Source organism: Leiobunum rupestre, chromosome 2 (genome assembly GCF_980474605.1).
Source record: "Leiobunum rupestre chromosome 2, qqLeiRupe1.1.hap1, whole genome shotgun sequence".
NCBI lineage: Eukaryota > Metazoa > Arthropoda > Arachnida > Opiliones > Sclerosomatidae > Leiobunum > Leiobunum rupestre.
This window is the reverse complement of record NC_143385.1, coordinates 34,000,357-34,025,437: the sequence shown is the minus strand read 5'-3', so window position 1 is coordinate 34,025,437 and position 25,081 is coordinate 34,000,357. Positions and strand designations below refer to the sequence as shown.

The 25,081-nt window shown below is 34.0% G+C and overlaps 1 protein-coding gene across 1 annotated transcript; it reads left to right on the top strand.

Annotated features, from left to right (window-relative positions):
• The first annotated feature begins 20,460 nt into the window (after positions 1-20,460).
• Positions 20,461-23,866, top strand: LOC149957398 (putative cytochrome P450 4ac2). The gene is made up of 3 exons (XM_090167014.1): positions 20,461-20,518; positions 21,816-21,986; positions 23,706-23,866. The coding sequence occupies exons 1-3, from the start codon at positions 20,509-20,511 to the stop codon at positions 23,864-23,866; spliced, it is 342 nt and encodes a 113-aa protein (XP_090023140.1). The 5' UTR covers positions 20,461-20,508.
• Positions 23,867-25,081: the final 1,215 nt, after the last annotated feature.

Below are 25,081 nucleotides of genomic sequence, written 5' to 3'. Positions count from 1 at the left end.
GTCTAACAAGATCTGTTGACGTAATTAACTTAAGCGCCATCTTTGATATGGTCAATTTGTTTCATTTGATGAGTAGTCAACGCATTGGTACGGCAGATATCAATTGCAGTAGCCAGGATTAAAGTAGGGTCCCTAAATAATCGAGCTCTTGAACGTGTATCATTGACTCCCAAAAAAGTCTATCACGTATAAAGTCATCCTCCATAGTGCCATAATCACAAGTTGAAGAGTTTTCTTAAGCGATGCACATATTTGTCAAGAGATACTTCAGTCTTTTGGTTTGCAGAAATAAAAATCAATCGTTCATAAATAATGTTCTTTAAGGGCTTAAATTAATTTTCCACAATACTGCTTGATCAGCAGCTGACAAGTTTAAACCGAGAACTTTGAAACAAGCCATCCCCATAACTGATAAAAATGTAGCAATATGTACATCTTCGTCGCTTTTATCAATTTTAGTAGCCTTTTCGTAGTTGTTAAATTGAATCTTAAAAAGCGTCCAATTTGTATAAACATCGCCGTCAAAATTATAAAGGTGGTAGAGGAGGTATAGCTGCAGAAGTGGCCATATTGTTAACGTACGTGTTTGACCTTGATTTGTATCAATGCGTCGTCGAGACTGAAAAAGAATCCGCGTGGCGTTAGCCTTGGCGAGCGTTGTGCTGAAAAAAAACCGTATTTTTTGTTTTCGCCTGGTTAAGAGACTCACGAATGGTTCTAACACGAGCGAACTTGCTCAAAAAAGAACGTGCAGAGAGCTAGTTTAAATTCTCACTTCTTACACCATGTTTCATAATGTAGAAAATTATGAAAGGAATAAACAAATTCACTTAACAAAACGAGTACATGTTTGTTTGGTATCGCGACGTCGACTGACTTTGTCGAAACGAGAGGTACAGGTCACAAACGTTACATTTTATATAGATGGTTCTGCAATCTATTAAAGCAATATCGCAACAGATATGAGGAAAACGATTTAATATATTTTCAATTTCATATGGGCATAGCTCACTTATATTTCTTTAAATTATTTAAATGAATCGGCGGTTTTATACTTACATTTCCCAATTTTATTAATTAATTTAATAATTTTCGTCGGTTGTTTACTTATATTTTTCTATTTAACGACCGTAATTGTTATTTTTCGTTCCAATTGCAAAGCAAGTGCCTTTTCAAAGTTTGACGTTGTAACGTAGTAATGTTTAACTCGGGCCCTCTGGATACATTAAATATGACAACGATTATGCATGTGTCATTGGAATATTTCAATTTATTCGACTGTTTTATATTCACATATTCTTAGTTAACTAAATGAATGGTTGTCGATGACTATAAAGAAGGATTTCATGTATACTAACCGCAAGAATTGTGGTTTTTCGATTGCGTCAAAATAAAAAGTGGCTTAATTGAAGCAAACGGTTTAATGTCCGACACGGCGGTTACTTTCTATAATGCGTGGAAGTGTGCAATGGGAGAAGTGGATTAACTACCACTTTCACTTGGCATGACGATCGAGCTTGGCAAATAAAATTAAATAGGATTTAAGTTGTTCAACAGTTACAAGATGACGAGGAAACATCCCAATTTGGAAAGTATTTCGAAGACAATTATTTATTTATACCAGAAACGTGGTCATATTGCTTCAGAAAAGGTGCCGGCATAAATACAAACATGTACTTGGAGAGTTGACATAAAGTATTAAAGCACATATCAAAAGTCAAAATTTAGGCCAGAAATTCCAACAGTGGACCGGTTTCGCCCTATTGAGGATAATCAGTACTGTATAGGAAATCTGCCGATATCCGTAAAACTAATAAACATTCAGAGTGCCCTTTATGTGAGAAATTCAGTACTGCTGAGCGCCAAAAGGGCGTTACCGGTCTACTGTTGGAATCTCTGGCCTAAATTTTGACTTTTGATATAATTATCTTAACGTTGGAATTCAACGGAAGCTCGAGCGTAAAAGGTGTCTGCTGAATAGTGACCGACATGCAAAAATTGGTGAAGAATTTCACTATAAGTCGCAATGTACTGCTCACATATAGGGCACGCAGAATGTTTATTAGTGTTAAAGCACGTTTATTTAAGAGGACGGAAAATAATACGACTAGATCCACGTCCTACTGCGTCTGGTTCGTGATAATTCTTTTAACCAAATGATTAAATTAGAAAAAAAGGAAAAACACCTAACAATATAATATCATCAATAAAACAGCGCCACCAGTTTTAAGTTTGAACTTAAAATCTCGGGTTGAAGAAATCAATGAGAATTGCAACAAAGTAGCCTCTGGAACGGAAAAATTCGCAGAATATATTAATTAGAAGAAGGCTTATATTTCATGCACCTGTCCTTTTGTGTGTCAGCCTTAACTTTAATTGTGTGGTTTTCGCAACCCGATCTTTGGTCAGTTCATACCACGTAGTAGACATTTTTTGTATTACGCTACGTAAATGGAAATTTTTCCCTAATCCTCTTTTCTGAATGACGTACACAATTTCGGTACTTGGCCAGAAAGGATATGTTTAATTATCGACTTAAAGTACTGATCTGAACACTCTACCTGTCCGAATTAATTAATATTTTCATGTCTGTTGTTGAAACACGTCTACAGACGTACATAGGTCTAAAATAGGCGTAAATAGGACTAAAACAGATTAACGTACTTAATATGAATCGAATATATTTATTGAAGTCTACGAAACGTGATTATAATCGGAGAGGAAATTTTATTTTCTAGGAAAAACCGCGTACGAAACGTGATTATATTAGGCTCAGATATCAATGAGAAATAAATGATAATTGGAATTTTGTTGTTTATTCAAACAATCATTCCTAAACTTTGGATGACTTCTAATTATCTTTTTATTCAAAACTGTTTCTTAACTATCGAGGATGTATGGCTCTTATGTATTAATACCCCTGAAATTAAAATGAATAATTCATAATACGATCACTACAGCTACGGGTATAACGCAAAAAACAAAATGTCATTCGAAAATTGTAAGAATCTCAAGTAGAGTAAGATTTAATAATATTTTTTCTTTTAGTTGGACCGAAGTACCCGAAGGTTACGACCCAAATATTTTTTTGGGTTAGGAGGTAAAATAATAATTCCTCATTATCATAAAAACGTATTTCTAAGTTTATCTTTTTTTGTATGCTTTAATTTCTTCATTTTCCATACTTTATTAGAAATTTATTTTAAAATAATATAGAATTTAAAAACGAATATCTTTTATTACATGGATCTATATTCTAAGGAGTTTTCTCTTTTTTTTGGTAGCATCCTGTTGAACGACGAGGGTGAATACAAACAATGTTCAATATTGAAGAAAAAAAAATATTTTTGGGACGCCCCTGAGGATCTAGACTACATCGAAGATGTTGAAATCGTATGGTGGGATATAACAAAAAAAGATATAATAAAATAAAAAAATAATTGATTTTCCGTATTTAATTTCTTTCTCTTAAAATCCTACTACTACGTCAAGAATGTATTTATTTATACCCAGAGAGAATGAATATGTCGAGATTATTTTTAGCGTTTCTCCAATTCCACCCGTTGAGATCTTTTAATATCACTGCATTGAGAACCATGGGGCCATCTAAACTTTGAAATAATCCTTAATTAAATATATTGATAAAAGAGCTCTAGTGATGACACTTCCTCTATTTCCCGTGACGTACCGATTCTCACGTGACTTTCATTTTTCTGTGCGAGCGCGCCCGTTTAATAAGATAACTGAACTTTGAGCAATGGGTTTTTTCACGTAGAATTTCATAGTACCAAAAATTCTCGATAGGGGCTCGTGACGTACCGATTCTCACGTGACTCGTTCATTTTTCTGTGCGCGCGCACGTTTAATAAGATAACTGAACTTTGCGCAATGGGATTTTTCCACACGATAATAGGTTCAGAAAAGTCTCGTTAGAGGTCCTTCTCCTGATAAACCGTCAGTGGCGTTTTTTTCCACTGGTACTTAAGATATGACGTCAGTGTAGTCATGGGAATCAAGTCTTAGATGCAGTTTTCGTTATCTTAATAAAGAGTCTTTTCTACACGTCACTTAGCGTTCTTTCTTTCAGTCATAGGGAATAGTCATTGAAGGTCACGCAGTTTTTGCTCCGTTTTCAGCCGTTCGTGAGCTCTATTTTTACGGCATAGGCTTAGGGTTTCCGACCGTCAAAGATAAAAGAGTAAGTATCTATTCTATTATATTTAAAATGAAATATAAAGGGGTGAGATTTGCGTGAAAATTTTGGAATGAGCTGAACGAAATGTTAGTTTACTAAAACGATCTCCATGGTACCAAGAAAGGAAGTTCCATCGCGTTAACAGTTTTCTTTCCCAGCAAAGGGTTAAAATAATATTTAAAATTTAAAGCTTTATTTGAGGCAAGTTCTGTTTGAATAATATTAATCTTGAATTTCTTAAAAAAAGTTCGTTTTGTTGAACACTATTGGCGGATGTAGGAAGAAGGTAACAACAAAGCATATAGTTGGTTACAGTGGCGGATTACCCAATAAGTGCCCCAAAAACACTTTGACATGAAGGACATTTCAAAATTTGAGCATGGGACTTCAAAGAAACAGTCCGCCACTGCTTCATTACTTTAATAAATAAAAAATAATTTAATTAAAATGTATGAAGTAATTTAACATCTCATACTACTTTAAATTAAATGAAATTAAGTTTTAACAATACGTCATTAAAATTGCGATACCCTATTGTTTCCGGTGGTAAAATAGATAGATCAAGGTAAGTGTTGCAAAGGAATTCGATTAATTTTTTTAAACGCAGGTTTAACTGATTACAAAAATATGCTTTGCCTCCCAAGTCTGATTGCCATCATTAAAGTAGTAATTTTATAACTTGAAAACAGCTGTAATGCACGTTTTGACTGCAATGGGGAAACTATTCAAGGATGAAGACATGTTCTACGTAAAGATGGCGCATAAGAAGATACTGCTTTTAACCACAGCTGATAGCGCCGAAGTTTGTACTTCTTCATTTGGCTTTTCAATTTTATTTCGGACACCCTTAGAATATATTTTCAACAATAACAAATTTTAAACAATCATTTATACACGGTATCCACTAAAAATAGAGCCATGGCTAATAAACGAAAAAGTCTTATTCAGATAGTATAGCACGCACAGGGAGTTATAAGATGAAACAAAATCTGAGCTTGAACCATGTACTGATTGACTTTCAAAAACTATCTAAGGAATCGTTGGATTTAAACACCGTTTCAATTAGAAAGGAGTGCGCGATCGTATTTTATGCCCATCGATGTAAATTGGCCAATAGGAAGCCCAGAAAATAAACATAAAAAAGAAGGTGTTAATAATTTAGAAAGAGCTTGTGCTACCTCATCGAAATTAAAATTCGGTTGACCTTGAACCATGTGTTGAAGTTCATTCAAATTGTATCTTGAGAACCGTTGGATTTCAAAGGTCGGTTCCTATACGAACAGTATGCACCATCTGTTTTTATGTCCAAATTCATTTTAATGAACCTAATATTTTAACTTAATTGAAATACAATTTTATGATGATAAGTTGCCATTGAAATTTTTATTTATGATCTTCTTGTTTGTTGCGTTTATATTCTTAGCTTCCTATTGGGTAATTAACATCGATTCGGAGCTATTTGGTCATAAAATGTGATGGCGGGAACCTCTAACTGGAACTGAGTCTATCATTTTAACACTTTACATTTGGATGATATATGTTTATGACTAATTATTTTTCTTTAATTGACATTTATTGTAGTAGAATATAAACATGTAATTTTAACCATCAGTATTAATCTCATATTGTGGAGGAAGTGATCGAAAACACAACGTGGTTTTACGAAGCCAAAATTAAACTGTTTTCCTAAAAATTAGTTATAACATATACAATATTGTTCTTAAACACGGCTTGTAAATAAATTATCTTTATATTTTTCATTGTTAAGTAAAGCCCGCCATAAAGTCTGAGTCGTTTTTCGGTGCCTAATTCCAGAAGCAGTGAAGTGCACTGCTCATCTCACTTTAATAATATTAAAATAAAAGTTTTTATGGAAGTGAATTATAATTATCAACGATAATTTATCTCATATGAGCGTTTAATATTAATTGTGCCGATCCCGTTTCTGAGTCGGGTTCGAACTTGAGCGAATATCAAGATAGCGAGCAAGAGCTGAGCGGCACTTGGAACAAAATGCTCATTACTGGCTTCCAGGTTTCCACAAAATTGCACATGTAAAGGTTATGTGTCAAAAAGGCCCAGATACAAATTGCTCTGGTTACAATTTAAGAGAACAGTTATAGATAAGCATATTATGTAAAGAGTGTAGCTAAATAATATTCTGTTGCAATTTGAATATCGTTGTATTTGCAGATACTGTTAACCAGCCGAGAAGAACTAGATAAATCCGATCTCTATGATCCTCTAAGAACAACAGTTGGAAAGAGCATACTTGTTGCAAAGTATGCAATATGTTTGAACATTAAAATATACGTATGCAATTAAAATGTCCAAGGATCTGTTATCAGTGGTCCGTGAATGAACTCGAACAAATGCGTGAGGCTTAAACTACGTCGAATTGATAAGGAAGTGGGATCGTGGAGTAGATATCACTTTCACTTCACAGCAATAGGATCCGGGTTTGATCTCAGTTTAAAGCACTGGGTTAAAAATCGGAAAAAACGTTCTTCAGGGTTGAATTTCTCCTAAGCTCTTTACTTTTCCCTTTCCTTAAGAACTTGTTCGGTTTATAGTAATAGTAAGTGTACGGAACTGTGGGCTCGTGCGACATGAAGGGCTAGCCACCACCCTCCTATGCATTATAACACGTCAACCTGATTAAAAATGTCGATCAAAGACTTAGGCCTAAGGTGCTGCCTTGGGTATTAGCCTAGCTAATTTTTGTTATTTTTATTATTATTATTATTAATATTATTATTATTAAATTTAAGCTAATGGTAGACACTGATTTAATAAAAAAAAGCTAAAGTAAAATGTACTTATAGTAAAGCTCGATTCGTTCTAGGGAAACTCTTCGATAATTAAAAATGTTTATCATGAAACTACACAAGCTTTGCGTTAAACCATGTATTAAGATAGTAAGAAATGTGCATTTCAGGTTAGTCAGTTTCTACTTGAGGCAAGACTTAAAGTCGTATCGGCGCCAAGCTCTACTTTACCACGTCGCAAACAAACAAATTGGTGATCAACCACTTAAACGAAATCATCAGGAGCACCTGTATTCTTAAAATATTCCGAGAGTTTACATATATAATTTTGTTTTGATAAGAAGTCTTACAAGTGTATCAGATAACACTTTCAACAAAACATTCAACGATAAGTGTTCAGTGTACCGTAAAAGCCTTGGCTACATTGAAATCCTGTTCAATCAAGTAAAAATTAAAATAAGAATCTACATCTTTTTAAAATAGTAACAGGCTTTTTAAAAATGAAAAAATGTTAAATTTGGTTTGCTATATTATTTTCACCACGTTTTCAGGTGGCGTGAGTACCATTAAGAAAATCTTAAGCAGACGGCTTAAAGTATTAGGCGATGGATTTATGATATAAATTTTCCCATAAGAAGAAAAGCCAGGAGATCAAGGGGTTACGTACCCCCCCCCCCCCTTCCCGAAATGTAACAATGTACGAAGATTTCGTTTGTTAAATATTCCACTGAATGGTCGTGAACTACTTTAGAGGTGAGGAAGACTACTTCAAAAAAAAAAAGAATTCTGGGTGAAATTTTCCACAACAAGAATCAGTCTGCCTTGTTCCAAAACATGCAGCGCCACGTGTTGTCAGTGATAGAGAAGATTAATCAACTGGACGACCATTCAAACGTGAACATTAGTGAACTCGTTACGGAATTCACGGGGAGAAACGCATTAGGTTAGTATACTGTGAAGAGTTGGATAAATATTCGTTAATATCATTCAGAAATTGTCAGAGTATTTATATAGAAAATGAACCGTTAATAGATCTATCGAAGCACTGTGTCGTTATGAATTAAAGATATTAAATTTACGTTCTTGGTTAAAAAATTTCGACTCTAACGCTTTAAGCAAATCAGTTTTATGGGAACCTTCTCTTTATTGGATGAAAACTTACTTATCATACGTCATAACGTCGTCTTTTTTCCCAGTCTCACAAGCTTAAGAAAAGAAGATGTCGCAAACGCGGATACAATAAAGGGAAAGTGTTAATTCAGCGAGTAGATATTTTCACCTACTGGCCTTCGAAATAGGCCTATTTATTTTGTATATTATCTGTGGACGTACGACTTTTTTATTTGTATGAAGAGTGTAGCGTGAGCGACGCTTTTCATTATAGCCCAATGTGTGTTTAACTCGCCAACCGAGGCGTGCTCTGCTGGCTGAGAACATTAATAAAAAATAAGTAGCACAAAGAATTATCTAAACGAACAACACTCGTCGTCGAGGGAATTCTTAAACAGTCGATCTGTCCACATCTTAAGCTATATTTATTTAAATTGTAATTACACAATTAATTGAAAAATATGAATTTTTTTATGACCACCTTGAGGAGCTCGAGACAAAATGAAATGAAGATGTCCTTGCACAAAACATTTTACCTTGGTTTCCATTGTTTAACTTCCTAGTGAAAAATAACAGGAATGATATAGCAAAGATAGCTTTTATATTCGTAGTAAATTTGATTAACGAACCTGTCATAATCATTCAACTTGTGAAAAAAGGTGTCTTAATAAATGTTGCAACTGATATTCATTTTCGGGCCAGAGACAAGCCAGAACTAGTGACACCAGAAATTATAAGCAAATGATGGAAATTTTTGGCAAATATTTTCGGCAAATTTTAAGCATCAACAAATCAAACATTGTTATCACCATTAAACAATTTACAATTTTAATATGCAGTCAGAGTTAGGCGAAAGGATAATTCTAAGTGCTCAAAGGATAAACCAAATGAGCTGTTAGTTCAAAAGTCTTATCTTTCGACTATATTATCTGTGTTTTAGTTTCTCTATTTGTTTTTATAAATATTTGCCATTTCTTTTAATAATTGATATTTTTAAAGAATTTAACATTTAAAGTTTAAGGGCCCGGTGCAGAGACGTTTTTAATAATCGCAAAATTGCGATTCCTCGCCAAATTAACAGAAAGGGGGCGTGGTTTCGGAAAATCGCGAGCTTCGCGCCAAATCGGTGTGCAGAGACATCGCGATCGCAAAATAAACAGGAATACATCTTGTTTATTTTGCGAGTGGCTTACGGCAATCGCTAGCCGCCGAAAAAGACGCAAAAAATGGCGGAATTTGTGGCGTTGGCTGCTTTGCGATGAGCTCAGGAAATAAATCGAGGAATAGACGTTGATGAACCAAATTTAAATAGAGAAAGAGTATATCACGATCGACCAGATCCTTTGGAATTATCGGAACGTGAGTTTCTAGCTCATTATCGCCTTCCGAAAAATGTTTTTGTCAAACTCTTGGAAGAGCTAAGGCCCGATCTTGAACATGAAACACTACGAGGCCGGCCTGTATCTGCAGCATCTCAGGTAAGAATAAATATACTTTACTGCTTTTGGTATATTATACATATTTATATTGTTTTTTTTGGTGTAGATACTAATTTGCTTGCATTTTTTGGCTACTGGAAGTATACAGTGGGTAACGGCTAATTATTATCGCCACAGGGTGGATAGGTCCACAGTGTCCAGGATCATTAGCCGTGTTATATATGCCATCAACCAGCGGATGCACCGATACGTACGCTTTCCATCTAGCCAGGAAGAACTACAAGAAACATCTCTTGGTTTCTATAAGAAATCAAATCTTCCTGGCGTTATCGGTGCTTTGGACTGTACCCACATACCCATCCAGAAGCCATCTGGTCCCCGAGCCGATGTCTATTTAAATCGAAAAAACAGATATTCGATTAACGTCCAACTGGTAGGTTTTTAAATACTCTAATATTTAATTGTCACATTTTACAAATGTCTTATTGTTCAGGTATGCGATTCTAACACCCGCATCTTGGACGTGGTTGCAGACTGGCCGGGGAGCACACATGATGCAAGCATTTGGGCCAACTGTGGTCTCAGGTCCCACCTCTCCTCTGCAAATATGGATGGGTCATGGCTTATAGGGGATAGTGGATATCCCCTTGAGCCTTGGCTGATGCGACCAATCCCTCATCCAGATAGTCCAGCTCAAGAGTGGTTCAATCGCTGCCTCAGAAAGAGTAGAAGTTGCATCGAAAGATGTAACGGACTACTCAAGTCTCTGTGGCGAGCATTGAGTGATTATGGAGGCAATTTGTTATATTTCCCTAAAAAGGTTTGCTCATTTGTTCACGCTGGTGCCATCTTGTATAATTTCTATCTCGACGAGGGTGTAGAAATGCCCGAGCCTGAGGTAGAAAAAGATGACACTAGCGTAGCTGAACCCCCTTTTGAACCCCCAAACCCTCAGTTGCAAGCTCGGGCAAATCAGGTATTAAATCAATTGGTTGAAAACTTAAATAGGCAATAAATTAGACTTTTATAAGTTTTCAACCAATTGATTTAACATGATTTTAAAATTTATCCTTTCTTTAAATTTAATTTATACCCCCCCCTTAAATTACTCTTCCTTAAAATTTATGCTTTTTTAGAATGGGAATATTTAAATAAAATTGCTGGTGATGTAATCATGGAACCAGTGTTTTACGTTCAAGATCAGATATTAAGCTAGAAAATCTACTTTTAAATAATTCCAAAGTTTTTGTTCGCTTGTCATAACTCTTTCTCAATTTAAATATTGGTTTATCAATGTTCTATTCCTCAATTTATGTCAATTGCTCTTCGCAAAGTTTTGAAATAAACATATTTCATAAAAAACCAAAGGATGTGGTTCATTTCTTTAAATTAAATAATAGGTAAAATTTTTACTGAATCAAAAAGACCGCCAATTCCACTGTTTAAAAAGCCATTCATAGATGGAGGCTTATTATCAACAATGTATACGCATAAAAAATAGCAAAACCTAGGGTTGATGAGAAGTAACTGAAACATTTAATGAAACAATAAGTTTGTAGTAAGTACAGTGTGATAAAGCTTAAGTACGATGTCTGAACTATAATGAAACTGATGAATTTAAATATGATAAAGGTAAATTTTAAAGGTATTAAATTGTGAATAAACCTACTAATTATTTCCCATTTTAAGGAGAATTGCCTGGTGTTTTGGGGATGGTTAGCCTTTCATCTGGGTGTTTGGTCATCAAATTGTGCATATATAACAAAATGCCATTCATATTTGAGAATTGATCTGAGAATACCTGAGCCAGACTTGCCCTTTGCAAATGATCCGCTTGCATTTGCAATATGTTGTTTAATTTTAATTGGTTTTCTACAACTGATTGGGCTGCCTGGTCAAAGTTGTCGCTTTGCTCAGCCACCATCGGAGGTACCTCATCAGGAAATTTCTTATTTTTTATGTTACGTTTATGCTTTCTTATATATTTTTTTGTAGGCCTATGATCGCCACTGCCTGAAAATGTTGGAGAACAAACCTCCTCAAGCCATACCTGCGGGCTAAGCTTCTGAGGTAAAGGATTCTCACCTAATAGTTGTAATACATTATAAGCTTGTAAATGTTACAACACTTTATTATTTCTTTAGAAACTATTAGATTAATTACTTTCTGAAAAATATGCTGAAGCTGATTCCTGAAAGCAGGCTTTTTTCTTTAGAGGTTGGTTGTCAAAATGTGAATCTAAATAATGATTTGAATTATAACTGCAGGTAACTAGGTATGACTTATTTACCTTTTCTCTTCAGAGTTAAGTCAATAACGGCTTCACTGGGTGAAAACACTCGGGGACTCACACTAAACTGGCCAGCATTTGGGGTACCCACTAACCTTACACCACTCGGACCTGGTTGTGGACTTTTAATTCTCGAAGAATAATTTTTTGCCTATGGGAAATGTTTATATAGTAATTGGCCTATTTTTACACTAAAATATAGCTTTAAAACAATATTTTGGTTGACTTCTCGTCTTGAAACACTAACCTGCTGCGCTATCTGGAATGAGTCAACCCCTCCTGATCCACCAGAAATTCCATATAACGCAGTCTCTCCAATTAAACGGGTAACCCTTAATTCCAAATCTGTCAATTCTGGAATTTCGGATTTTCCCCCTCCAGTTTTTTTCTTTTCTCTTTCCAGGGCTTGTGTGTTCTTTTTGACACGGCTCTTCATATCAATCCACTTTTTCCTCACCTGCTGACCAGTTCTTTTCGTTCCCTTACCAACGGATGTCACCATTTCAGCTATTTCAGCCCAGGCAGCGTCAACATCTGCGCTGGTCTGATACATTTTACCAATGCCCATTTCTCTAGTGATCAATTCCTCTCTGGCCTCTTAACCACTGACCAGGGCCTTTATCTCTCTTTGAGAATATTTTGCTTGGCGCTCTTCACCACTTTTAGGTTTACCCATTGCGGTGATGTAACAATAAATAAAGCTAATAAATACTATGTACTTTATTTATTTATTTATTATCACATGTTGTGCCCACAAAGTAGTAATAGGCTTATATGCAGGCTTCCAATATACCATATTAAAAATATACTATAAGAATAAATGATTAACCGATAAAGTTGTCAAAAATTATTAAAAATAACTCAAAATAATAAAATATAACAATATATGAGACAGTAATTTTAAAAGCGAGGCCAAAAAACCAGTGTTGGCAAGTTTTAAACAAAATGTTTAAAACAAGTGTTTAAAACACGTTTAAAACAAATATTTTAAACAAACACCAATTTGTTTTAAACGTTTTAAACTATCTGTTTTAAACATGTTTTTATACGGTAATTTTTCATTGTTTTTTTTTGTAAGATTTTGGTTATTCAATAGAAAAAAACAATTCCAAAGCTCTAAGAAAGGTAAATTGTATTGATAACGGGTAGTTGGATTTTAAGATTCTCGGAAAAGAGCGACTGAAAGGGTTCGATATGATTTCATAAATTTCCTACCAGTGCAAAAATCCTACGAACGCATTGAATTTTGTCTTTTTGTTTAAATAGAACGTATATAGCTGCCAATATACATATATTTGGGACACTACTTATGCAGTAGGGTTGCTGTTTAGTCGGGCTGTGCCGGTACAATAAACACGGCCGGTCTGGACAGATCGGGTTAAAACCGACTAGGCGGCACTCATAGATAAAAATTAAGGGATTTCGGTCGATTTTTTTGATGTGATGGAAGTTTATGACTGCAGACGTGCACATTTCAATTATTTCCTTAGTACTATGCGACCGAAAATTCCAGGATGAAAGCTATATTAAAAACCCTACTACAGGTTAGGTAGTATTTGCATGGGGCATCGAAAACCCTAAGGCCGTCACAATGGTGGGGTCAACAACGCTTAGCGAATTTCTTGGCTCGTTTAAATAAGCGTGTACTCTTTGGTTCTTCGCCCTGTGAGTTTATTTATAATACCATAAGTGGCATAATTACCCTAAGTGTGCCAATAGGAGCCTTTCCCACAGAAAATGTTCAATTAGAGCTTGTTCTAAACAGACCAAAGAAAGGTAGGACTCGCGAATTCCGTTCAAGTACCCTATATGGCATTTTTAATGCTCGCGTCGCAGACGACGCTTCGTAAACACATTACGTAAATTTCGTCACTGGAAAAAATGACGTAATTTACGTCACTTTAGGGATCATTGAAAAATTCATCTTATTGACACACTTAGGGTATTTATGCCCCTTATGATAATAAGTTTAATGATACGTAATATTTCTTTAAATGAGTTTACTCGTGAGTCTGATTCATAAGTATAATGAATAGTTTAAAACGTGTTTTAAACATAGTTTTTATTGTTTATTAGGTGTTTTTTATTGTTTGATTTAAAAACAGTTAAAAACAATGAATGTTGTTTAAAACAATAAAAAACATTGTTTTTGTTCTTTTTGAAAAAAACAAGGAATTTGCCAACCCTGCAAAAAACGCGTTCTTTCACAAATTGCGCCAAATAGGTAAGAAACATGATAGCTTTTCGCGTCAAAAATCGAGCTATCTCATTGGTCCATGACCTACGGATAAAATTTCGACAAAATAACAGCGTCGCCGATAAACAGGAATCGCTAAAACGTCTCTGCACCGCGATTTCGATTGCGAGGATCGCAAAATAAACAGCTCGCTAAATCCGAATCGCAAAATAGCGATCCTGTTAAAATTAACAGGTATCGCAAAACGTCTCTGCACCAGGCCCTTAAACTACATTGCTCAAACCGACACTGTTGAATCTAACTATACTATTTTAAACTTCGTAAATCCTTGAAATGTGAGATTTGAGCATAGACGAAGGTAACGATTATTTATTCAGATAAGGTGTTGGTTGAGGGCACCTTTAAATCAGACCTATTACTCCCAGTCCATAACTTGACAATAGCAAAGCCTTTATGTCAGAAATAAAAGCTGATTTGACTGCTTTTGATTTAATTTCTATTCATCTAGTTTCAAAAGACAAATTAACCTTTTCCACCAATGGCATTAGACACATTCCTGGTAGTTGCTAATAATGAAGTTAGTCCCGAAAATAATATAAGAGAGTTAATCGAGTAAAAATATGGGTTCGGTTTCAACCACATAGCGTGAGGTTAACTAATGTTCATTACACCAAGTGCTTATACTCTGTTTGAATTTAGATTTCGCTTTGAAAAACCAACTGAACGAAAAGGAAAAAAACGATGCGTTGGAATATACTGAAAGGTACATATTTAAATACTAACACAATTTACCTAAAGTGAAATGAATTATTTTTGGAACTATTTAATATATTACGTCACAAAATTATAAATTACATCACAAGAGACCTTTAAATGAGTCCAACCTTCGCACGCGCGCCGAAATTTTAATTTTTCTCAAATAATGTTTTAAATTTTAACTATTTTGAAGCCTGTTACTTTTAAGATTAAAGTTGGTTTCAGGGTCTCATATTTTAAAATACAACAAATTGCTTTAATCTGTTTTACTTCTATCTAAACGCTAAATAACTATCCCAGGAACCTGCTTCAAGCTGTGTTTTCGATACTATATGGGATTTCGTCATTTCGTTCAGGTATCTGGAAATAATCGGGGAGAGAATGTCAAAACCTTGGATGCACTCGGACACACTTTTCAATCTGACACCATTGGCGAAAAAGAACAAAGAAGTCTTTCAATTCATGTATCATCAAATAAAGGCAAGCTCATTATTATTTTCAATATTATAGGAAGTGCAAAGGGTGTTGGGTCTGTACAATTTCCGGTTTCTTCCCTCTGCGATTAAAGATGGTGACACATTTCCTTTAACTGAGCTCAGAGTATAATTTTTCAGGGGCGTCGCTTGGAATATAAATTAGGGGGGATCGTTTTAAAATAAATTAATTTATTTCCGTTTTTGTGATCGAGCAGAGCAAACAGGAAACAAGATGGCTGGAAATATATCAAAAGATTTAAACGAAATCAAAAAATTACCCGTTTAAGATTTGTTTTCAACTTAACTAACGCGTCAAATCCGCCCTAGTCTGTGTTAAATCTGGTGTCAGTAATTTCAAATTTGTTATATACTATGAAAAAAATTATTTCGATATAATTCGACAGTTTCAATAATGTAAACGTATTTTCAAATACCATAAGTATAGCCAACTTAAATAGTTTTTACACGTTATCGCAATCGGCCAAGATGTCACTTTTGCCCAAGAATTATGTAAATAACCTTATTCAATGATTAACTTTTAAAACTGATAAATGGATGTTATGCAATTGAAACTGGAAAATTGGCATTTTAAATACCACGGGTTGTCAATCCACTCAATCGAGATTATGACATGTACCATAAGTGTACAGAACTCAATCAGTTGGTGAAAGCGTTGTTAGAAGCAAACTTATATTTATTAACTGTTTTACATTTTGTTAGTATTTGAATATAGCACGATAAAGGTTTCCATTCTTTCTCAAATAAGAAAGTTCTATTAATATCGTTTTCGAGAAAATGTTAAGCGGTGGAAAGTTTTCTCCTTTTTTCCCTTACTAAGACCTAATTTTATTAATAAAATTTGGGAATATAAATGTATAATAATTATTAATGACAATTTCTTTCGCGCTGGTTGTAAATAAATTTAACCAAAATATTAAGCATGATTAGAAAAGGCGTTCCTACAAAAGTTGGATATTAAGTGTCAAAAACCAACCATGTAAAGTGAGTGATAAGTTCGGTTTGAGGTAATTTATTTTGAATAATCAATGTCGTTTTTGTCGTAACAATTCCTGGCTTTTCTTTGATATATTACCAGGTTAAGGTAATGTAAAAAAATTCCAATGAAAGTCTAATCATGAGGGCTCGCATTAAAGTATCACTTTTGAACATTGATGTTGTTACCGAACTAAACGGTTTTATATATTTGTTATTCCGAAAACCCTCAAATAAACCCAGAAATGTTGATTTTGAAACTCGGCGACAATTCTCTGAAGTACTTTGTAAGCCGCAAACACCAGAATGTTGACTCTAAGTCATAATTTTGTTTCAGGGGATCTGAGCGCTTACATATAATTTAATAAATTCCAGCTTTATCACTCACAATGTCACAAGCTAGCTTCGCTTCCCACGTCGGATCATTGAAGACATATTCCTCTGGGATTTAAAATTGTCGCAAGATACCTAAGGCACGACTTAGCCGGCGCAAAATTGAGAAACATATACTAAGTCAGGGCGTAAAATTACTCAGCCTTACCTTGTAAAATGTAGAGATTCCCTGGATGTCAATAACTAACCCTACGTTCATCATGTTATACTTTTTGAAGCGACTAAATGATGCTGAGTCTGCACTATATTTTTCTACAAATCTATTTTGAAAACTCAGCAGAATCCAGTGAAAGTTTAGTTTTTAAACCAATAACCTTAGAAGTATATGATGGTTTATACATAAAAGTTTTGTTATCAATGTCTGATTTTGCTCACCTAGTAATGTTAAACAGTATTAGATCCTAAAAGTTAAGATAATGTTTTTAAAGATTCTGTATTTCATTCAATAATAAAACAGAGTTTATGTAAAAGAACTGGTTGAACAGAAGGTGAAATTGATTACTTGACCTTTATGGACATAATACAGAAATTTCCGGAAAAATCCAAATATTGGAAGAGATTTGAAGAAGAAATGTATGACGTCTTGAACATGATTTTCGCAGTAAGTACCTTTACTCGCCAATGCTTTTCAGACTAAGTCCTCAAGAAGAGTCTGGATGTGATTTTTTGAGGCATTTCTCTAAACTATTCGGGAAACTTTAGCAAACTCATTTAACGACAGTGTTCGTGTATAAATAGATTTTCTCTTTTACCACTGCAGTGATAGTCTTAACTATGCAACGCATGGTTTAAGTGATTCCTTAGTTAATGGGGCCAATCATTGACCATAGCGTATTTGCAAACAAACATAGTCTAACATTTATTATAATCTTACCTGGCAATCCCTTTCCAGCCATTTTACTTCGGTCGAGAGTGATAGAATTGTATTTTGTGACATTTCAGGCTGTTGAAACATCGCGAAACACATTAGAGTGGGCTGCATTCCTGATTGGTCATAATCCGCGGGTGCAAGAGAAGATATATCAGGAGCTGACTGATGTCCTGGGAACAGACGAGGAGCAACTTACCTGGGAAAATATATCCAAACTAAAATACCTCAAATGTGTCGTCAAGTTATTTTGCTCTTTTTAATGAATATTCGAAGCAGATAATAAGTCAACCTGGAATATTTATTGCACGGTCGGTTTTTGTTGTTTTATAACTTGATTATATCTACAAATAACTGAAATAAACAAACTCCGAGCTGTAGTAGTTGAAAAATCAATGACTGGTGGCTTAAGGTGAACGGTATTTAGTGGCGTAGCACAGGGCACGTGGCAAGGGTCTCCCCGAATTGTATTGTTGTATGACTTATGATGTTTTATTTACTAATAAATAAAGCTAATTTTTTCATGGTTTTCAACGTTGAACCAAAAACCTGCCTAAGTCACTAATGAAATCCCTGACAGAACGTTACGTGGTTGCTGTGTCAAGCAATAAGTCATAAGAGTAGATTTAAAATTGAGATATTATCGGAATCAGAACATTTTAAATCACTGGAGCAACCTACATTTAGGCCCACACTTCGCCTTGATATCAATTCAAATCCATTCAAAAGGTTTCGAAACAGTTGTGTTCACTTACAACTGTAAGCTAAATCAATTTAAACCGATTCAAATCGTTTTCTACCATTTTCGTGTTAAAGTAGATAAAATTATTACGAAAGTAAATAATGCAATGCTTTTCACCCAAATTATAGCGACATAACAAAAATATCAGGTTTAACCTCAATTTTGAACTTTATATTAAAAGCGCCGTTAAATATGACAATAAGAATCGATTTGTTAAATACCAAAGTTTCATATGTAAAGCTGCAAAATTTTATCATCTGACATCAGATGCAGTTGTATTTAATGTTATGGATTTTGTGCAAACTAATTTTCTTCTTATGGTATATTGTACAAATACATTATCTGTTTGTGGCATTTAGTAATTTAGTCATGTCTTCAAGGTCGTTTAAACTTAGGAAAAAAACGTCCCTGTTACAACGGCGTGTATCATGACATTTTTAATTTAATTGCTTCACTTTCTAATATTAAACACATTGGCTCGGTTGTAAAACATTTCTACAAAAAGTGTGATACCGCCTTTTCCAGCAAACACAAAAACGTCCTTTGTACATCCGATAGACGTCACACTCGGATCTTGCCTTCGTCCGTAAGACATCCCAAAATCCAGGGTTGACGTCGGTTGGACGTTAAAGGACGACCAAATGCCCGGTTTGTGTAGAGCCGTAGTACGTCCCACGGACGAGTTTTCGGACGTCCGACGGCGATTACGGCGTCGTCCCCTGGATGTCTTTCTATAAAACCTAGAGATGTCTTTGGGCCTTTAATTTGGTTCAATCATGGCTCAATAGGGATGAAACTAGGACGTTCATTGGATATCGTATTCTGAACCAATAATTTAAAGTTTTCGAAAGTTGGAAACTTAAGTATTAGCAGTTAACATATAAATTACAAAACTTCTATAGTTATTTAATTTTTATAAAACAAAATAAATTTCAAACTAAACTATTAAAAATTAAATAACCTTCCTTATACAAATGTAAAAAAACATTAAATTAATTTTTAAATCAGAAGCAAAATTAAACTACGCCATTTAATACTATCGGATGAAAAATGTAGTCTAGAAATTGCTGTTTCTTGAAGCTTACTTTTAATATCTATCCAAATCTTACTTTTGGAATTACAATTTAAAATACAGCTTTAGGCGAACCTTTCAGTGAGAGTAATGAATAATAAACTTAAAAAGTTAAATTGAAACATGTACAGGTCCAAAATGAACTTTAAAAACAGCGAACCTTCCAAAACCTTACTTTTGGAAATACAAATTCACTAAACTATTCACGGAACACATTTGAGCTATAAGTCCACCATTCAGTGAGTGTGAAGATGAATACTCCATAGACTTTGATCAAACATATTGTCTTCCTACCTCTGTATAAGATACATTAAAAAAATAAATTAAAATCATTAAAAAAATCAAACAGTTTTTTCAGCGATACTAGAGATTACTATGTTATAATCTTTAACGTTTGTGTAGAACGCATTATGGACTTTATGGTGACCGATTCCAAACTATCGAGTAATGGCGTCGTACAAAAGAAACTACAAACTGGGCTACCAGATATTTTAAAAGGACTTTAGCGCGGCCAACTTAGATCAGCTTTTTCGCAGTAATTGGCTGTGATTTTAGAAATGATTCATCAAATGAATATAATGGAAATAAAAATTAAGAAAATAATAATATAGAAAAATATAAAAATTAAGAACAGATAAAATTAATTAAATAATTAAGTAGTTTTGATTTAACACGTAATTTCATTTATTCACGTCAAATAAACTCGTTAATTTAAATAATAATATTCATAATAAAATTAATATTTTGTGGTTCATTAAACATTATTAGCTCAATTACAAATACAGGTGAAATAAATTAAAATTAATTGCTGATAAACGCGCCTCTAGATAGCATTGATGGACGAAACATTTCGGACGAATAGTGGCGATCCCGGCGACGTCGATTGGGCTGAATATCGGATGTAGCGAAATTGGTACTACGAGGACTAAAACGGGACGCCCGTTATTGGTCCCGTAGGACGAATTTTGGACGGGACCAAGCTGGGCTCTATGGACCATGCTGGGACGTCCCAGGGACAATTTGTGTTTGCTGGGAAATTGTTAAAGGTTTGGTTCTTAATGGTTCTACAGATAAATATTTAATGAACTTTAAGACATAAACCACTTCAAAATAAATTAATGTTTTGAAATTAAATTTTATGAACAATCAAAGGGGGTGTTGAGACTCTTTCCACCGGGTCCTATCATCGGTACAAAATTAAAATCGGAAATGCAAATTAGTAAGTATTAATCTTTAAGAACATTTCACACTCCAGCTTTATGCAATGTACCATTATTATTTCTTATTTAACCCCAATAATATTCAATTAGAAAGAGCAAAAATAAGTGTTAGTAGAAATGTTTAATTAATATGCTGTGTTTTTGGTTAATTTTTCTAATACCGCATTAGAAATATTAAGTAAATAATCAATATAGCTGACTTGAAATAAAGAAGGCAAGAAAATTTTGAGAAATTGAGTTTCTAGGATTGACTTTCATTCTTTAAATAAAATCAAATTATTTACTAATAAATATTAAAATTCTTGATATTTTCCGTGCTCAATAGAAATGATTGAAACACTATGTAGATATTTACCATTATGTATTCGAAAATTGGAACTCAAGGGAAAAGGTTTCCCAACTCTATTAAATTTGATGGGGAAAGATCCCTCCCGTGATCTAAATATATATTCAGAGCATTAGGAATAATGCAATTATTATTTGGTTTGATATTAATTTATTAAATCCTAAAACTATTCATTGATTTCTTTAGGTATTTTTATGATCTTTGTTTTTCTTATTGTGGTTTTAACTAAGCACAATTTCATTTTATTAAACATTCATCACTTTACTTCCACTATTAATTGATCAATAATATTTAAATATGAGAGAAGGTACCTGTTAGGTGGCACTTTAAAATTTTAGATTTAACAGAAGAAGAATTTGGAACGGTTGAGGGCATGAAATGTAACTTATTTGAAATAAAAAGGGATGGTTCTTTTACCGGGGTGCTGGTTGTAACTTATGTGAATATAAAGTGTCCACGACTGTGCGTGTGCCGCCAGATATCCTCATCAGTACCATTCGTTAAACGATTAACATCTTGTCTTTTATAGAATGAGTATAACCTAGCTAAGAACTGACAGTACAAGTATTTATATTGCTATTTATTTGTTCTTTTAAGAAAAAGTACTTTCGATGATTTTTCTACAACACTGACTGAGACATTCATAGCGAAAGGTTAAGAGAAAGGTTTGGATTACTAGCGGAAATCCGTAATATTAAGTGCAGGGAGCTGTTGACTCGCGTCGCAGGACGGGCACATCACTATATTGTAATTGTAACCCGAACACTTGAAATAAAGGCAATATAAGTCCTTAGATGACTTGGGCCTATAGTGGTGCTTTCCGTATTACCCTAGCGTTTCATTAACGATGAATAGAAAATCATGAAATCTTCACATCATTAGACTATTATTTTGATAACAAGGTGGTCTCGTTTAACAAATGATGATTTATAAAATGTATTTATTTCCAGAAGGAAAAACTGTGCCGAAGGGAACCAACGTAATTGTTTTGATCTCGTTTATTCAGAGAAACGAACGGCACTTTAAAAACCCCGCCTTGTTTAATCCCGAAAGGTTTGAAACGGACAACATTCCCACTTTCGCCTTCATCCCATTCTCGTACGGACTCCGAAATTGCTTTGGTAATGACTAATTATTTATTGAAATCCTTTACGCTTATATTTAGCTCAATCGCCTATAAATCTCGAAGAAAACTCGGTGACTTTCCTTATTTTTTAATGCCGTAAATTTAACAATACATTTGTTAACGATTTATTGCTTATATTTTATATTGGACACGGTTTATAACGCAAATGTGGGAAAAATCGGTTTTTCTTGATGTTTCCTTGATGAGCGCTTGTCGTCATAAAGATTAAGGAAGTTACTGAACGGTGTTATTTCTAGTCAGCGCTATTTTTAAAGATGGCGGCTATAAATATAATGGGGCTGGAAAATCAGAACAAGTGTAAAATATTATTTTCAATAATTAATGAATTGGTAAATGACGAAATTGTGGACAACATTTTGTTTATTGTAGAATCAATCGGTCTTTTATTAAAAAGTGAAAACGCCCTTGTAAAAGCTTATACGTTCAAATTAAATTAAAGACCTTTGACCAAACCAGTAGAATTGTTGAATAAAACAACAATTGTATAATATTTACTCCTCGGTCAGCTAAACTGTAAACACCGACGCGTTTGCATCAAGACATCGGAGGCCAATCGTGACATCAAATCAAAACGTCGAAAATGGTACAGTAACAAGACGTTGGCATCGATGTTTTGATGTGCGTTACTGAACGTACCTTTCGTTCTTTCCATTTTTTAAAATGGCGTCGTGTCTTACGTTAAATATGGAATATACCTAGTTAACCAATCAACGCTGAAAATTTCAGTTGACAATAACGGCAATTTTCGCGACCTTAACATTGAAACTTAATAACCGCCATTTTTCAAAATAGCTACGTATATGGTATAATACATGTTTTTTTAGCTAGGTGTGACTTATGAAAGAAGCTCATACCAGAAAAATCGGTACCTAGAGCAACAGGAATGTTTAAAATAGCAACTTAATCGCTTCATCGCTGGAAATAGTGAAAAAGCTGAGGTCCAGTTGATACGTTTTGGTGACCTGTTGGATATTAATAGATACCAAGATCAACGAAAACAGTCAGTACGAGAAAGTCAAAGTCCCGAAATCGGCCTTTCACTTAGCTTGGTTTAAGATTATTCCATATAAAAATAATCAGCAACAAGGCACCACCTTAGGCCTAAGTCATCAAGCGACTTTTGAAGCCATTAATTCAGGTGGTCGTGTTACAATGCGTAGGAGAGTGGTGGCAAGCCCTGCATGCCACGCGAGTCAACAGCTCCCTCTCTTCTAAATCGCGTAAAAATGTGAAGCAATCTGGTAATTCTAGAGTTTCCAAAATATTCATAGCACTGACTAGAGTGTTCTAAATTGACATATTGGCAAATTGTAAAAATTGAGTATAAAATCTTCAATAAGAACAACGCAGTCTAAGATTTTAATTAAATTTATTATTTAAATTTTTTCTGTTTTTTTTTTAAATTGACGAATTTAAAATCGCAAAAATACTTAACACGAAGATTCCATAAGAATTTTCTAAATAGCTTTTTCCAAAACCTTTTACACCTATTAACTGATTCTTTGAAATCGTTTTATGATTTTCGGTAATTTTCAGTGATTTTGTAAAGGCATTATCGTGGTAACATTCAAATTGTACAGCTATTTACTTTAGTTATAACTCCCTCCAGACTTCTTTCAAATGAGAAAATTTTATAACATAGATTTATTGTTATTTTCATCCAAATATTCACCTGATTTTTAAATTTTTGTAGCACCTGCGCATGGGTACAAGACCATGCTGTCATTTCTAGCTCACCTCTGTTTCAGATTCATTATTCAGTCAGTGGATCGAGAAGATTCCGTATTAAGCGAAACCACAATGTTACAAAGAGCCGACAAACCGATTCTGGTGCGAATGATATCACGACAGTGAAATCTTACTTCCGTGATGTATTTTGAACTTAAAACCAATTACTTTTGAATATTTGTTTGTGAAATGCAAAACTACCTTTTACCTATGCTGCTACGATGAAACAACTACACACCCATTTTAAAATCATTAATCTAGTATGATTACTTGAAAATACATAAGCAGTCATTAAACTTAAATTTAATTTAAAAAAATGATTTTTATCCCCACGAAAATTTCAATTTATTGATTAACAAATTATGCAAGATAAGAAAAGAATAATGAATAAAGGTTATCGAGATATGATTCATATTTCAATTAAACAAAAAAGTTTAATTGGTGCAACATTTAGGCACTGTGAAAAGAAAGTATCAACTAATGCACTACAGGACGTCTGAGTCACTCTTATTTTTTCAGCAACGACAGATTTGAGCTTTTTACCCATGTCGTAATATTTAAGAAAATATTCATGGCCTCTGGATAAATCAAACGACACAAGTCATATCTGTAAAATAAGCATTGTGAAAAACAAAGTGTGGGATAACGTTTTCATAGACACCAAGGGTAATGCTTTCAATTTATCAACCATTATGTACATTTTAAAATGATTGGCAAGTATATCGTTAACTTTCTCTAAATGTAAAATTTGTTGGTTATTAGTCCTTCAAAGCTTATCGAACGACTATTGCATCTAAGCTTCCAGTAGTGCGGTCTCTAGATTTAGGCTATAAGCAAAGCTTTATTTTTATTTTCATCAATTTTTTCGAGCCAACTGGGCTGAAAGGTATCTTTATTCGAACCTTCCACATAATTGTACTTTTTAATTTGTATATTAATGATATATTAAGTAGCTCAACGGAAGATTATTTCTACTTATACGCGGATGACACCCTGGGACTCTTAGGTGGTAAAGACCTTCACAAAATTATTAGAACATTAAATTTGAAATTAAATGATATCTTTAACTGGTTAAAAAATAACGACCTAGAATTAAATACTGACAAATCTGTGTACATGATATTTTCTAATATAAATAAGAAACTGGTCCCTCATGAAAATTTCTTAATAAATAATATCAATTTGAAAAGAGTAACAAGCTACAAATACTTGGGATAAATATTTAATGAACAGTTAAACTGGAACGATCATACCTCTAAAATTGCTAAAGAAATCTCTAATAATATTTATACAATAAATAAAAACAGAAATGCTCTAACTCCTAATATATGTAAACAGTTA

What these genes read in the sequence shown, in the direction of transcription:
- LOC149957398 (XM_090167014.1), top strand. An exon ending in CGGACTCCGAAATTGCTTTG is followed by an intron (nt 21,987 to 23,705) that starts GTAATGACTAAT and finishes AAATTTTTGTAG; the next exon opens with CACCTGCGCATGGGTACAAG.